Below are 17,237 nucleotides of genomic sequence, written 5' to 3'. Positions count from 1 at the left end.
TTAAACAATTTTTCATAATTACGTTCAGCACGACACTTAGTGAAAATGTGTCGTGCTGATAATTTTCGACAGTTTTAACGGTAGTTCTCTACAGTTCTATAAGAGTTCTATACTTAAAAACATTTTTTCAAAGAGTTCCGACTGTTTACTATTTTTTAAACAATTTTTCACAATTACGTCCAGCACGACACTTAGTGAAAATGTTTGTTAAGTGTCGTGCTGAACGTAATTATGAAAAATTGTTTAAAAAATAGTAAACAGTCGAAACTCTTTGAAAAAATGTTTCTAAAGTATAGAACTCTTATAGAACTGTAGAGAACTACCGTTAAAACTGTGGAAATGCATCAGCACGACATATTTTCACTAAGTGTCATGCTGGACGTAATTGTGAAAAATTGTTTAAAAAATAGTAAACAGTCGGAACTCTATGAAAAAATGTTTCTAAAGTATAGAACTCTTATAGAACTGTAGAGAACTACCGTTAAAACTACGGAAAATCATCAGCACGACATATTTTCACTAAGTGTCATGCTGGACGTAATTGTGAAAAATTATTTAAAAAATAGTAAACAGTCGGAACTATATAAAAAAATGTTTCTAAAGTATAGAACTGTTATAGAACTGTAGAGAACTACCGTTAAAACTACGGAAAATCATCAGCACGACATATTTTCACTAAGTGTCGTGCTGGACGTAATTGTGAAAAATTGTTTAAAAAATAGTAAACAGTCGGAACTCTTAGAAAAAATGTTTCTAAAGTATAGAACTCTTATAGAATTGTAGAGAACTACCGTTAAAACTACGGAAAATCATCAACACGACACATTTTCACTAAATGTTGTGCTGAACGTAGATATTAAAAATCGATTAAAAATTATTAATTGATGAATATCGATCTGAAATTGCATATATATGCTGAACTTGTGCAGAACTATCGGGAACTCTTTCCAAAAATGATATTATTCAACGCGTTTTAGTACTTTAGAGGGAAGGTGTCGTGCTAGATTCGCGAAGTTAGCACGACATTTTTTCAATTTTGATTTTTTAATATAAAAAATGCGGAACTCTTTTTAATTTTTATCAGGAACTGTAGAACTATGAAAAGTGCTATAAGAACTCTTACTATTTTTTTAAAATTCGTAAAATGTCGTGCCAACTTCACAGACACATCAATTAAAAATAAAATTCGATTCCTAATAAGTTGTATATTTAATTCTTAATTAGTTATAAAATTAAATTCCTATTTTAGAGATGTTTAATATTAAAAATTTTTATTTTTAATAATTTTTAACTTGTGAAAACTCCTATTTAAATTTCTGTCTTCCTTATACGTTTCGAAATTTATAAAAACTCGAAAGAGAAGAGTTGCAAATATTTTTTAAAATATTTAACTAACTATATGTGTATATTTTTTGTATAATTATACTGTATAATTATTATAATATAATTATCATTTACTTTATTAGAGTTTATATTCTAAATATACACCAATGTATTTTTATGGATTAAATATAGTAAATATCGTAATGTGGGCACTTTAAATGATTTCCTGAAGTATATTCATGTGCAAAACTGGAGATTGGCACACGTCGATTAGATGACGAAGATAAAAGCGACTGACGAAATAGGTTGTGAGTCATCGGCGAGTTTAAAGCCCGGATATTCATACGTTGTCACAGAAAATTGAGCCGTAAAGGCCTCGCCACGTGCGACGTCGACGACGAATGCTATTGAAACCGTGCCAAATTCGAAATTAAACCGTCATAGAATGATGGCGTCGCGCGAGGATTACAAAGGATATTCCCGGCAGCGCAACGCAAAGGATATTAAGCGTGATACATAATTCGGACTTAATGTTCGGAATATTTACGATAACCGCGGCCACCTACATCGCGAATCTTCTAAATTAAACGGAATAAAAAACGCACGTGGCAATTATTCTCTCGAAACAATACGACGCGCAATAACAGAGATTATGCTAATTTGCTCACCGCATTTTGCTCGCCAAATATCCCTATGAAAACATATCTCGATCACATACCTGGAACAGAAAAATTAAAATCACAGTTACACTATGTCATTAATATATAAAAATATTTCATGTGATTTTATTACTTTTTAAATATTTTATCTATTTTCTCACATTTAAATAAAAATTAATTCATTATGGATTAAAAAAAAGAGAAAGAGAGATATTAATTTTTCCAGCTTAATTGTGAAATCAGTAGTTCTTAAGATATAGAAATATTTCATAATTTACTCTTTTAATATTTCATCTATTTCCCACATTTAAAAATAAATCCATTACAAATTAAAAAAAAAGAGCGATATTAATTTTTCTAGCTTAATTTGCGACAGATATTTTGTTGCGAAATCTCAGTAGTCTTTAACATGTATAGAAATATTTCATGATTTACTCTTTTAATATTTCATCCATTTCTCACATTTAAAAAATGAGTGCATTATGAGTTTAAAAAAAGGAGAAAGAGAAATATTAATTTTTCCAGCTTAATTTGCAATAGATAATTTGTGCTTTATTGTGAAATCAGTAGTTCTTAAGATATAGAAATATTTCATAATTTACTCTTTTAATATTTCATCTATTTCCCACATTTAAAAATAAATCCATTACAAATTAAAAAAAAAGAGCGATATTAATTTTTCTAGCTTAATTTGCGACAGATATTTTGTTGCGAAATCTCAGTAGTCTTTAACATGTATAGAAATATTTCATGATTTATTCTTTTAATATTTCATCCATTTCTCACATTTAAAAAATGAGTGCATTATGAATTTAAAAAAAGGAGAAAGAGAAATATTAATTTTTCCAGCTTAATTTGCAATAGATAATTTGTGCTTTATTGTGAAATCAGTTCTTAAGATATAGAAATATTTCATAATTTACTCTTTTAGTATTTCATCTATTTCCCACATTTAAAAATAAATCCTTTACAAATTAAAAAAAAAGAGCGATATTAATTTTTCTAGCTTAATTTGCGACAGATATTTTGTTGCGAAATCTCAGTAGTCTTTAACATATATAGAAATATTTCATGATTTACTCTTTTAATATTTCATCCATTTCTCACATTTAAAAAATGAGTGCATTATGAATTTAAAAAAAGGAGAAAGAGAAATATTAATTTTTCCAGCTTAATTTGCAATAGATAATTTGTGCTTTATTGTGAAATCAGTAGTTCTTAAGATATAAAAATATTTCATAATTTACTCTTTTAATATTTCATCTATTTCCCACATTTAAAAATAAATCCATTACAAATTAAAAAAAAAGAGCGATATTAATTTTTCTAGCTTAATTTGCGACAGATATTTTGTTGCGAAATCTCAGTAGTCTTTAACATATATAGAAATATTTCATGATTTATTCTTTTAATATTTCATCCATTTCTCACATTTAAAAAATGAGTGCATTATGAATTTAAAAAAAGGAGAAAGAGAAATATTAATTTTTCCAGCTTAATTTGCAATAGATAATTTGTGCTTTATTGTGAAATCAGTAGTTCTTAAGATATAGAAATATTTCATAATTTATTCTTTTAATATTTCATCTATTTCCCACATTTAAAAATAAATCCATTACAAATTAAAAAAAAAGAGCGATATTAATTTTTCTAGCTTAATTTGCGACAGATATTTTGTTGCGAAATCTCAGTAGTCTTTAACATATATAGAAATATTTCATGATTTATTCTTTTAATATTTCATCCATTTCTCACATTTAAAAAATGAGTGCATTATGAATTTAAAAAAAGGAGAAAGAGAAATATTAATTTTTCCAGCTTAATTTGCAATAGATAATTTGTGCTTTATTGTGAAATCAGTAGTTCTTAAGATATAGAAATATTTCATAATTTATTCTTTTAATATTTCATCTATTTCCCACATTTAAAAATAAATCCATTACAAATTAAAAAAAAAGAGCGATATTAATTTTTCTAGCTTAATTTGCGACAGATATTTTGTTGCGAAATCTCAGTCTTTAACATATATAGAAATATTTCATGATTTACTCTTTTAATATTTCATCCATTTCTCACATTTAAAAAATGAGTGCATTATGAATTTAAAAAAAGGAGAAAGAGAAATATTAATTTTTCCAGCTAAATTTGCGATAGATAATTTACGCATTATTGTTGCGAAATCTCAGCGGTGTTTAAGATTCATAAACACATATTTCAGAAATGGCTCATTGTCGGAAGTGCAAAACGCACATCGCGCGCATATATATATTGCATTATTACGGTGCATCTCTCCGGCGCATCGCGGCGGCCCCTTTAAAGCAACGTCGGAGAAATAAAATGAGCTAATTAAAAGATTACTGGCATAATCTTCATCTACGTCGAGTTGCTCACTCGCTCGCGCTATGAAACGCATTGTCTTGGCATTTCTCGTCCACGCCCTGGATTTTCACGCTGCATACACACGAGCCGAGGAGAGAGATACCTATTTCCTCCTCCTCCTCCTCCCCCTCGTCCCGGTTAAACGCCCGAGAGAAAAGCAATTATATCCGGAATTAGGACAGACGCCTACGGAATAGTTGCTATCTTAACCCCGAGCCGAGCATAAATCTCCCCGCTGCTGTTGAACGATGAAACTTAATCCCGTATACTCACACGCTACGACTACGCTCCATTTTCCGAACGTAAGTAAGCTAAACGAGCTGTTTCTGCGAAGTATTCTCGCGCATTTGCCCGCTAACAATGGTATTACTGCTTTTTCAATTATCCTCCCCCAAGAATATTGCAGTTAATTCGGTGTACTGAATTCTCTTGTTCCGCGAATTGCAATATTTACGCTCGTACCTTTCATCAACTATAACTAATTGCATCTTTAATTCATGTATTAATTTTTATTTAGAACTCCCGAGTCCAATGTTTCTGATATCTAAAATTATATGATCGTTATTGTCTACACTGAAAAAAATCCATGTACTTTTACATGGAAATTATACTTGTTCAAAACTGGAAAAATTACCTAATTATCACTGTAATTTTTTTTCCATAATTTTTTAAGTAAAACTACATATTAATGTAAAATATATATAAAATATCAGTAAAATTACTATTTTTTATGCAAAAATCACTTGTAATTTAAAATTTAGTATTTTCATTTTATTAGAACTTTATTTTATCCATTTTATTTATAACATTATTTTATAGCATTTATACTTTTATAGCATTACTAACATTTCGTATGTGTAATTCTATGTTCAGTGGAATATTTTCAATCCTGAAAATATATATTTTATATGAAATTACATATAATCTGTAATCTCTTCCATATAAAAGCAATATTGCATGATTATGCTGGGTCGGAAAAAACCCAGCACAATCATGTAATTTTACACAAATATTTTTTTCAGTGTACCTATTCTCAGGCTTTTGTAATTTATAATCGATGAATTTTAACTAAAAATCTTATTTTCTAGATATTATTTTAATTATATTTTTAATTTTTGATAATTAATAAATCTTTATTAAGAAATTACAAAGTTAAAAATTCTCGCCAGAGAAAATAAATCGCGCATCTATGATGTCCATTAATTTTTATTTAATCCGATTTCTAATTTCTAAAATTATGCAATTGTTGAAATCTGCATAATTTTAGACTTTTAAAATTTGTAACTTTTTAGTAATCAATTTAGTAATCAAAAATCTTATTTTCGAAACAAATATTATTTTAATTATATTTTTAATCCTTGAAAATAAATAAAAATCTTCATTAAGAAATTACAAAGTTGAAAATTCTCGTCAAAGGACACATAAGAAAAGAATCGCGCATCTGTGATATATCGCTAATATTAATTTATATTTAAACACCAATGTTTCAAAAATTATGCAATTGTTAAAATCTACCTATTTTTAGATTTTTGACATTTATACCTTTTTCGTAATCAATAAATTTGAATTTTAATTAAAAATCTTATTTTTTAAATAAATATAAATATTATTTTTAATTTTAATCCTAATTACACATAGAAAATCGCGCATCTATCATGACATCTTGTATACATATATTACAATAATATCAGGATAATGAAACACTCTGTCTATATATCTGTGACTTAATTCCCATAACGCGGATAATCGGAATAATCGGAGGAAACCAAGTTTATACGTCGCGCAGCCTCTCTTAAGCTCGCGCGAGCGAGGGGGTCTTCCACAACTTTCGGCGGTTACTCCGCGAGTTAACTGAAAACAAAGCCCGTAGCGCGACTTCGGAAAGACGAGCGTTCAAGTTCCGTAACGAAGTACGAAACTCCAAGGTACAAGAGAGATAAAGATAGAGAGAAAGTGAGTCAGGATGAACAGAAGCGCGGTTTACTACTTGAATATATACGAGGCGGCGCGGCGTTGCTGCGTTATATAGTTAAGTAGTTCCTCTCCGGAAAACTGCACCTTCGGGCCAGCCCGAAACTTCCCGCGGACAAGTTACCCCATACTTTCATCCCCCTTCTTATCTTCCTATCCTCGCGGAAAGTATTAAAAAAAAAATCCTTTCCACCTTCGATGGAGAATAAAGCAAACCTGCGCGAAATTTTCCGCGGAAAATTTTTGGACACTCCGTCGCGGTCGCCGCATGGCGGGGTTTGACCCAGTTGTGATTTCCTGTTGGAGTAATTTAGAATAGCGCGTCGCGCCGCCGCCCGTTGAATGTTAATGCAGCGCCTGTTAAAGTTACCGTAATGCCGCTGCGAGTGACTGATTTTCAACAAGCGAGAGAGAGAGAGAGAGAGAGAGAGATTCAGCAGTTCTCTATAATTGTTTCGCGCCAGAGTTTCATCTACATCTACATCTATAGACACACGCATATGTAAACAAATGCTTCAATGCAGGGTATCTCATTAAAAAAAATAAGCTTAAATAATTAAGAAAAACGTCGAGTTTTAGGAGAAAATTCATTTCGAACAAAAGTTGTAGGATTTCAAACAGAATATCTTGCTGTAAGCATAATTTTATTCCAAGTGGAGGTATTTTTCGAGATTTCATCATTACTTTTTTAAACAGAACCACCATAATTCTTACATAAATTCGATTCCTCGTAATATTTGGCGTAATAAATTATTAAAGTAAAAAAATTAATGGTTTATGAGAGATATTTCATTTTGACACATTTTGACAAAAAATATAAAATATCTCGTAATATACCTACTCATTTTTTGATAATCTTACCTTCATAATTTTCTGCATAGATTAATGAGATAAATCAATTAGTAAGGAAAACATACTCTTGTATTTAAAAAAATGACAATTTGCAATGTGCAACTGCATACTTTTTTTAAAAATAAACTATATGTTTCTTTCACACCAGTTTATCTTATTATTCTATGCAGAAAATTATTAAGGTAAGATTATCGAAAAATGAGTATGTTCTGAAATATTTCATATTTTCAAAATGTGTCACAATGAAGCATAAAATATCTCGTAAATCATTTTATTTTTCGATTCACTCTAACAATTTTTTACGCCAAAGACAGCAAGACGGCCCTCTCGAAATCCTACAACTTTTGTTTGTTCCTTAATTATTTAAGCTTATTTTTAAAAATGAAACACCCTATATCTAGATCTCGCACAAAATGCTGGAAAGAAAATTTTAAAACATTCCACCAACCGATAAAGAACAGACTGTGCAAAAAAACAAGACTAGCAATTTTTAATAAAACTTCAAATAAATATTCAAGTATTAAAGCGATAGACATTAGATCTGTAGATCAAACACTCCGTCAAATAAGAGTACTCTTGGAAAGTATTTCACACACAATGTGAAGATCGAAATGCGCATCGAAATACGAGCTTTAATTAAATCGGAACGAGTTTAATGGCGAACCGCGGGTAGTATTACGCAAACAACACTCGCCGCCCTGCGAGAGAGTTCGGCCGCGATAACGCGAGGCAACATGACGCTTGGTGCTATGCTTTTGCGCCCGACACGAGATATCCCCGGCGAAAAATGTCCGGCTCCGTCGGGCATTAATTACGCCGATAGGCGGCATTAATTTAGCAACAATGTTTAATTCGCTTGCCGGCGACCGCACGCATACGCGCACGCACCCATATATGCCAACGACAACGTCTTCGATCACGATCCTGGCCTGGCGGTTCCGCTGCAGCGCGCATTAATTAGGACCCAGGCTAGGAAATTGTTTCTCCGCCATCACGCGACTCTCGCGCATGCGCACTCTCTCACTCTCTTTCGCTTCGCCTCGCCTCGGGTAAATGCACCTATGATAAACGTAATAACGCACGCATTATGCACGGTGGTGTATCAGGAGCCGTCCACTATGGTGCGGCCAGTCCTATACATTAATACACACACAGTCCGGCGACATTAAACACCGAAGCGGAAAAAGAGCAAAGATGGCGGCGGCGGTGGCGGCTGCGCAGGCGATCGTATATTAATTAGGGGACTACCATAGTGTAGCCGGTGTGTATAATAGAACCGACAATAACTATAAGGCCGCGAGGTACGCGGAGACGAGAAGAGGAAGGAAATTAATTAGCCCGAGTGCTATCTCTCTCCTCTATCCGCGGCGATTGGTCGACACAATCTGTGTCATCTTCATCGGTCATAATGACAACCTACCTATGAAACGATGTTTATAATAATCATCGCGCTGCCGAAGGGAGTCCTAAGGATATAAGAGTAGGCGGTGGGATAAATGGGAAAGTGCTAGAGCACTTGCAATCGCACGTGTTTACAACGGGCGATTTATCTCGTATGAATGAATGAACGGAGTCTGATCGAATTCCGAAGAGAAGAGAGTCCAGATAATGATGTACTTACCGTGGGTTCCCGATCATTGATTATTACGTCTCTTCCTCTCGCGCAATTATTACGAGACTATCGCGGAAAATTATTACACACCAGACCAGGTTACTTATACGGTTTTAACAAAACATAGTGTAGTAACGAGCGAGCCGAAGAGTGGTCTCGCGCTGAAGCAAGAAATTGCTCTCCTCTAATACGGATTTCGCGCCAGAGGAGTCCCGGACTATCAGCGGCGTCCCTTTCGCATCGGGGATACACACAATGAGAGGTAATAAGGCATCCCTCCGGGGTGCTAATTAAGAACAGGGGCGCGGACGGACGTCGTGAAGCGTCGGGAGAGATAGGTACCTGCATATAGGTGTTACCACAAACGCGATGTTTCCTCCCCGGGCGATTCGTAATAATACACCGGCAAAAGCGGTCCGGTACACACATAGAGGAATGTAATTCCGCTATGTATTATTTCGCGATTACCTTTTAGTAGCCGCGGACTCGGCGCCCTAATGTCTTCTAGAACACTTCTTCGCACAATGCGCGCGGTATCTATTTGCTCTGTATCTCTTTCCCCGGTTTCGAGAGAAATACCGCTATATATAATCGGTGAAAATTACACGTTATTCGCCCGACACAAAGTTTTCTCCCTCTCTCCCTCCCTCTCTCTCTCTCTCTTCTTGCGCTCTCGCGTTACCGATATCATCTATCACTTGGATCATTTCTAAGCTGAGATCATTTTAAACGATTCTCGCGTGCGGAATTCCATCTCTAGATATATCGCTAACTGCATTAGAGGTTTTCTTAGCCGACGTTTACGTTACGCGTTTTCGCGATATTTCACTCGATTAGTTTGACAATCAGTAACAACGTATACAGAATAAACCATTTTAATGATCTATTTAAATATCTTTTTTCCTACGCTTTTTACAAAAAAATATTTCGCACAAAAGTTGTCTTTAAGGGGAACACAAAACAGGGTTATCAATTTGTTTACAGATAGCCACTTATCAAAATTTTTTAAATAAAAACACGATAATTGTTTTAAATAATAATTTTGAAACATTAATATTGGAAAAATCAAGGAAATCTTTAACTTATATGAATTTGTCTCAACAAAATCTACAATTTTTGTTTAAAAAAAAATCGGTTCCCATTAAAAAAAAAAAAAGTGATGATTAATGAATTTTTTAGGAAGTAGCGTCATCTGTAAACAAATTAATATCGCTGTCTTCTGTTCCCCTTAATTAAAATCGAACAATTTTTGTGCGAAACATTTTTCTGTAAAAGGTGTAAAGAAATATATTTAAAAAAGACATTAAAATGATCCATCCTGTGTATGAAAAGGAAATACCTTCAAAGAGGCTTAATAAAGTTACTTGAATACGTCAATTTGTTTTATCCCATCCGCGGTGATGATCAGAGTTGCTGCCGATCGCACGAGCGTTCGCATATCTTCGTCAGAAGATGGCCAGCGGTATCTTTAGAGCGTAACTTAATACGGGCTTCCGTTAGGCGATCCAGAAAGCCGGAGATAAGGGAGGACATAGTAGGAGGAGAGGAGACTCGTGCTTCTGCGCGCAGACAGATAGGCACGTCGTCGGTGGTTAACCTTCCGGTGGTGGTTGTCTGAGCGCTCTTCCGGGGATTGTCTCGGGCGCAGCACTCGGTCACGGTCTATTTCCGGGGCCGATCGCCTAACGACGCATTGTGCGTATGTATTTATGGGTGGAGAGGCGATCGAGAGAGCGAGAAAGACCGAAGCTGGGAAATAAATACTGTTATACGGGCATTAACGTTCGCCAACGGATTCCTCCTCTTCTGTCGCACGTGGGTAGTACTTGGGAGAAACTTTGCGACAGGATAATGAGAGGAAGACGCGTGCGATCAGCAGAGAAACACGAGAGGCAAAGAGAGTATCGGAGGAGTCAAAAAAATTGCGCACAGACGAATAAAATGCGTTTTTATCTTGATTTTTCGATTAAAAAATTCGCCAACAAAATGATTTAAATTTACGGACAACACAAATAAATAAAAACTTTTTTTTTTTATTATAGAAAGGCGCATAAACGTAATTTATTTTCGGAAGAAATAAATATCCTATAAAAATTAAGAGATTAATGAAATATTTTTGAAAATAAGCTTTTAATATAAGATATTGTTTATAATATATTAATATTTAATATACTAATATATTCATATTTAATATATTAATTATACAACGATAGAGTTTGATATTAATTAATAACATCGTTAAATAATTAGGTAGAGATTAATTAAATATATTATTTGACGTTTATAAAAATTAATTATGAGTCTCAGTAAATTGCCCTAATGATTTGCATAAGAAATTAGTAAAAAAAATAAAAATAATTAATATTCTAAATATTTTTGCTCTTTATAAAAACCGTCGTTTCTTTGATACTATCTTGAATAAAGGCATTAACATTGTTTTACTTAAAATAATCGTTTGAATGATTACGCGTTATGTAAATGTAGATATACATTTTTGATTAATATAAAAAAAGTCATATATTGGTATTGTATAATTGTATAAATATCTTAAAAATTAAGAGATTAATGAAATATTTTTGAAAATAAGCTTTTAATATAAGATATTGTTTATAATATATTAATATTTAATATACTAATATATTCATATTTAATATATTAATTATACAACGATAGAGTATGCTATTAATTAATAACATCGTTAAATAATTAGGTAGAGATTAATTAAATATATTATTTGACGTTTATAAAAATTAATTATGAGTCTCAGTAAATTGCCCTAATGATTTGCATGAGAAATTAATAAAAAAAATAAAAATAATTAATATTCTAAATATTTTTGCTCTTTATAAAAACCGTCGTTTCTTTGATACCATCTTGAATAAAGGCATTAACATTGTTTTACTTAAAATAATGGTTTGAATGATTACGCGTTATGTAAATGTAGATATACATTTTTGATTAATATAAAAAAAGTCATATATTGATATTGTATAATTCGCGTAAGTTCGCGCACAGTTTCTGGGACACGAGAGCTCGCGTTGCTCCCGTTACGTCAAACGCTCGTCGGCAATTAACAGCAGAAACAAACGTCGGTCCGCTTAAGTTCTCACCTAATTGTACGACGGTAATAGAGACGTCGAGAAAGAGAAAGAGAATCGCGTGGCGATAATAAGAACAACGAATTCGAATGTAAAGCTCTCGTTGCCCTCGTTTTCCTAACTCATTAATATTCACGATTTATACATGTATATAATATCGTATTTTATTATGTACTTGTATTATATATTGTATTACATTGCCCTTATATTATAATTATATCATTAATTATAATATTTCACGTTTATCTAGAAAAATATTTCCGATGCTAGTGTAAACTCGAAGCAAGGAATAAAGTCTAACAAGAGAAGAGAGTGATTTAAATAAAGAGAGCACAAGTGTATACAAAATAGTAACGCGCTGATTGCGACGAATTAGAATACGAGCTGCGTTTGAAGTTGTTATTTTCGCGGTGTCGAGGGGAGAACGAGACAACACATTTCTCTCTCTCTCTCTCTCTCTCTCTCTCTCTTTCTCCTTTCTCGAAAACAATCGTGACGACTAATAGGCAAGACGCAACAACAGAAACTTGGCTCGCGCGGAAACAAAGAACTTTTATTCAGCATGCGAAGAGGAGGTTAATGACGAAGTACTGTGCGGATCCGGATCCGTTTCAGATTGCGGAACGGCGACGATTGGAACGGTAATTGATTGTTAGAAGGTTACCAGTGGCACCTAGCTTTTTAAAGGGTGGTTCTATAGAAAAAGAATCGTCCGAGAGAGAAAGAAAGAGAGGTCCGTAACAGATTTTCCGCGCGGGATTCTGCATTTCGATCCTTTTAATCCGCCTTTGTTCAAGATGGCTGCATCAAAGAAGCGACGGTTTTTATAGATATATACAGTTGAAAAATTTGTGTTAAATTTAACAAATATCACCTGTCCCAAACGGTCCACAGAAATTTTTGTGTTAATTTAACATAATACGGATATGTTAAATGGTGACACGAATATTGTGTTAATATTTTAACATAAAATAAATACAAACTTCAAATAAACTTAAAATAAATTTTGTGTAAAATTAACATAGTTTTAATGTAAAAATTAACTAAAAAAATTGTTAATTTTACATTTTATCACCCCCATTTATATTATAAAGTAAAATTAACATTTTCTTTCTGTAAATTTTAACAGATAAATCTTGTCACTAATAATACGGAACATATTTATTATGTAAAATTAAAAATAGATATACATTGTGTTATTTTTACACTTTTTTTTAGTTGTTTTAATAATTTAACATTTGAGTCCAATTAACATAACAGCAATATGTTAAATTAACACATGAATGTGTTAAATATGTAACACAAAAATTTTAACGGGGACCGTTTTTAACAAGAAAACACACATTTTCTAACTGTGTATCGAGTGAAAATATTTAGAGTATCAATCTCTTGTGACTCTGCAAATCATTAGAAAAATTTTCTGAGGATCATATAATTTTTATAAATCTCAAATAATATATTTAATTAATTTCTACTTAATTACTTAACAATATTGTTAATTAATCCCATATACTCTACAGTTGTTTAATTAATATATTAAAAACTTATTTTAAAAAGTATTGTTTAATTAATCTTATTAAAAAGTAATAACATTTAACATCATTTTTAATAAAAAAACAAACAAATATATTAAACAGAAAAAAGGCAATGATATATAACATATTTATGCAAATAATATACATATATAAAAATACAAATTCAAGACAATTGCATTTCAAGCATTCTTCAGAATAATTCAATATGGTTTTATTATTATTATTATTATTATTCCTTTGCATTATTTCAAGCTTGTGCATATATATTTTTTTATATATGATGCTATTTTATACATTCAAAATGAAATGCAAGATAATTATACTGTGCTATTCTTATAGATCTTTCTTTCTCTGTCATATACACTGAAAAAAAAATTTGTTAACTTGACTAAACCTTTCAACTAAATCACTATTTTGTTAATTGAACATATAGAAATATTTAAATTAAATATAACATATTAAATCTAACAAAACGTATATTTGACTTAAATACTAATATATGTTCAACTAACAATATAGTAATTTAGTTGAAAGGTTTAGTCAAGTTAACAATTATTTTCAGTGTATGCATACAATTTTTATAAGATTGAAAAAATGTGTGTGTATGTGTGTGTGTGCATATATATTTAGAAAAATTTATATCTATTCATATTAAAATAAATAAAAAAAATTCATATTAAAATAAATAAAATTTTAATTATTTAATTATATATCAAATATAATTTATATTAAATATAATTAATATATAATTCAATTAAATATAATTTAATTATATTATTAAAATAATTAAAATAGAAAGATATATAAATAAATATACATATAGAAATTTATATACATATATATTTATAATTCTTTTTTAAACCTATATACACAGAGAATTTTCTCTTAGAATTTACCCTAAAAATCATGGGACAATATGGTGTGGAAAAAATTTTATGAGAATTTCTCTGATTATAATAATACCTTTGATTAATTTTACTAAACTGCAGTAAAATTAATCAAACATATTTTATATTTTATTGCGATAGATATTATTATTTTCATTGTGATAAATATTAATCAGAGAAATTCTCATAAAATTCTTTCCGTACAATATTGTCCATGATTTTCAGGGTAAATTCTAAGAGAAAATTCTTTCTGTGCATATATTTTAATTTTCGAATAAAAGATTTTCCTAATACAACATAGTATATCGTAAGCTTCTCGTCGTCAGGGGCTACCGAACACGAATATCCGTCTTACTCGGGGAGTGTCACCCTTCGAGTTCGCGGAGCGAACGTCCGCAGCCGCGGACAAGCAATTTCCGGATGCGGACGCGCACGTTAAGTCGCGGAGAAACCGTTGCGGGGCATAACAACACCACCTGCGCTCACTCGAAAGAGCGGTAGCGAAGCGTGTCTCTCTCGCGCGAGAAGCGCATTCAGGGTTACGGCCTGACGTGAAAGAGGGTCGACGCCGCCGGGATTTATGTACCAAGAAGACGGCGGATCTTGCCGTTTAAAAGCCCATCTGGCCGGCTCGATCGGAAGTTCGATTAAATTCACGCTTCGGAAAACGCCCCCTCTCTCTCTCTCTCTCTCTCTCTCACTCTTGACGCAACGACGGGCAAAAGGGCAAAAGCTCTCCCATCGCAACTTTCGTCGGAAGCCCATCGCGGAAACTATCCCGATTTAAAGACGTTAACGGTACTCCGATATTGGACAAGTATCGGTGATAGCTTTGGCTTTGGTCGCTCCGATACCTTAGCAATGATGCTTTTCGCTTCGCATTTCGAAAGCTATTTATCGATAATTCCCCGCTAACCTTGTTATCGGTATCGATTGGGTATTACCGTGAAATGTTATATAAGATTTCTTAGATTTAACGAAAGTCTCTGTTTAGCTTGGCAAAATCTCTATACAGAATGTCTACTCAAATCTTGTAAAAAAATTCCCTGAAAATTCTATTAAAAATTCCATGATCTTTCAAGTATTTTCGTTTAAAATTCCAGATAAAATGTATACAACATTTGCAGAGAGATTCCAGATAAAATATACAATATACAAAATATAAGTTTTTTTTATTGTATATACGTTTTCTAATGTTTTCTATTCATACGATTGAAAAAAATGTTATAAAAAATGCAGTTTATCTAATATTTAATATTGATTTATTGTATATATAAATCAATATTATATATATAAATATTGTATATATTTATTGCATTTATCGATATATCATATATAATATATAAATCGTAAAAAATTAATTTAGAAAATATACAAAGTGCAATATATCACTATATCTAAAGATATTTGCAAAAATATATAAAATATTATAAAATAAAAAATAATTTATTATAAATATCTTAAGGAGTACTAATTTATTAAATATTATTGAAAAAATTGAACATTTTTCTATGAAACTATATATATACAAGATCTTGATACTAAAAAAAACTCGTCCATAAAATCACATGAGATTTTAATAAAAACTTAAATATAAATATAAAGATATATGTTATAAACATGTTTCTCAAGTGTGCTAAATAAGAGTAAAAAAATTATCAAAAATTTTCGAAAAAATTCTGAGTCTTAATAAAATTCCATGATAATTCCCGAATTTTTCAAGGAAAAAAATCCTTGATAATCCCCGATTTTCCCAGTTTTTCCAGTAAGTAGACCCCGTCTACAGCACTTGTAATCAATTATTATAATAATATTAGGAATAACTGTAGACGACCCAACTGGCTTAATTGATTTTTATTAATTCGATGTCATATAAAAATACAGACTACGTTTCGACCTTTGGTTCAGGTCCTTATCAAGTCTAAAATTAAAAGATATAAAAAATAATAATACAAATATATCAAAAAGATAATACAAATATATCAAAAAGAAAATTTTTGATATATTTGTATTATTATTTTTTATATCTTTTAATTTTAGACTTGATAAGGACCTGAACCAAAGATCGAAACGTAGTCTGTATTTTTATATGACATCGAATTAATAAAAATCAATTAAGCCAGTTGGGTCGTCTACAGTTATTCCTAATTTTATTCTTCACTGGCGATACAAAAATACTTGCTATATATTATAATAATATTATAATAAATATTATTAAATAATATAATAAATATTATTAATAATAATAATAATAAATAAATATAATAAATATTAATTTTGAATCACTTGTATAAAGTTAAAAATCAGTTGAAATTCACAAATCGAGTGATATGAGAAACTCGAGTTTTAACTCGACTCTAATAAAGTAGTATTGTCTCGACACGTAGCAACCCTATAATCGCGCACTCGAAGCTGCCATCATGACAGTTGGCGGGATGGGTGGAGCAGTTAAACTTCGGAATGACTCCTCGGCTCGGAGTAATAAGTCACGCGCTAGTTGTGAATGGTATTGTAATACGAGTACTACTCTAAGTGTATAGATACGAGCTAGCAGGAGGCAAGCAACGCGAAACGACGAGCAAAGCGACGAACGGGTTGCCGGGTGCGGCTTTCCGAGCTTATAATGTGGCATGACTATGCAAATCGGCCGCTTTAACTCACCGAGGACGGTAGATCTAAGAGACGAGACGTTTAGTAAAATGTTAATGTTATATCCGACGCAAGTATCGCGCTTCGGTGCGAGAGATATGCCGCTCTTCACATTGTGAAGTCTTTAATAAGAAATCAGAAACCAATTTTAGATGCTGCGCTCACAAGCATTACTATTCTCTCTTCATGTAAGAGCAGTGGTAAATATCATTTGTACACTGAGAGAATTTTCTCTTAGAATTTACTCTGAAAATCATGGTAATCGTGCAGGA

At 31.7% G+C, this 17,237-nt stretch overlaps 2 protein-coding genes across 5 annotated transcripts in view; both read right to left on the bottom strand.

Moving 5' to 3' along the window:
• The window catches only part of LOC145943462 (CCR4-NOT transcription complex subunit 6-like), a 588,057-nt gene that overhangs the window by 187,851 nt on the left and 382,969 nt on the right, over window positions 1-17,237 (bottom strand). The window contains exon 5 of one of the 4 annotated variants that reach the window (XM_083050979.1): window positions 2,000-2,041. The exons of 2 other annotated variants lie outside the window; for them this stretch is intronic. In XM_083050979.1, coding sequence (XP_082907105.1) covers window positions 2,015-2,041 — 27 coding nt within the window. In that variant the 3' untranslated portion in view covers window positions 2,000-2,014. Of the gene's footprint in view, window positions 1-1,999; window positions 2,042-17,237 lie in introns of those variants that run through there. One more of the 4 variants, XM_083050984.1, reaches the window with a different exon arrangement.
• Window positions 1-17,237, bottom strand: part of Twin (CCR4-NOT transcription complex subunit 6-like twin) — a 421,961-nt gene that overhangs the window by 401,554 nt on the left and 3,170 nt on the right. The gene's annotated exons all lie outside the window — the stretch shown is intronic.

Source organism: Prenolepis imparis, unplaced genomic scaffold (assembly GCF_030444845.1).
Source record: "Prenolepis imparis isolate NDT839.2.m4 unplaced genomic scaffold, iyPreImpa1.0 SCAF_12, whole genome shotgun sequence".
Taxonomy (NCBI): domain Eukaryota; kingdom Metazoa; phylum Arthropoda; class Insecta; order Hymenoptera; family Formicidae; genus Prenolepis; species Prenolepis imparis.
Note: the sequence above shows the minus strand (reverse complement) of the source record. Positions and strands in the feature narration are given on the sequence as shown.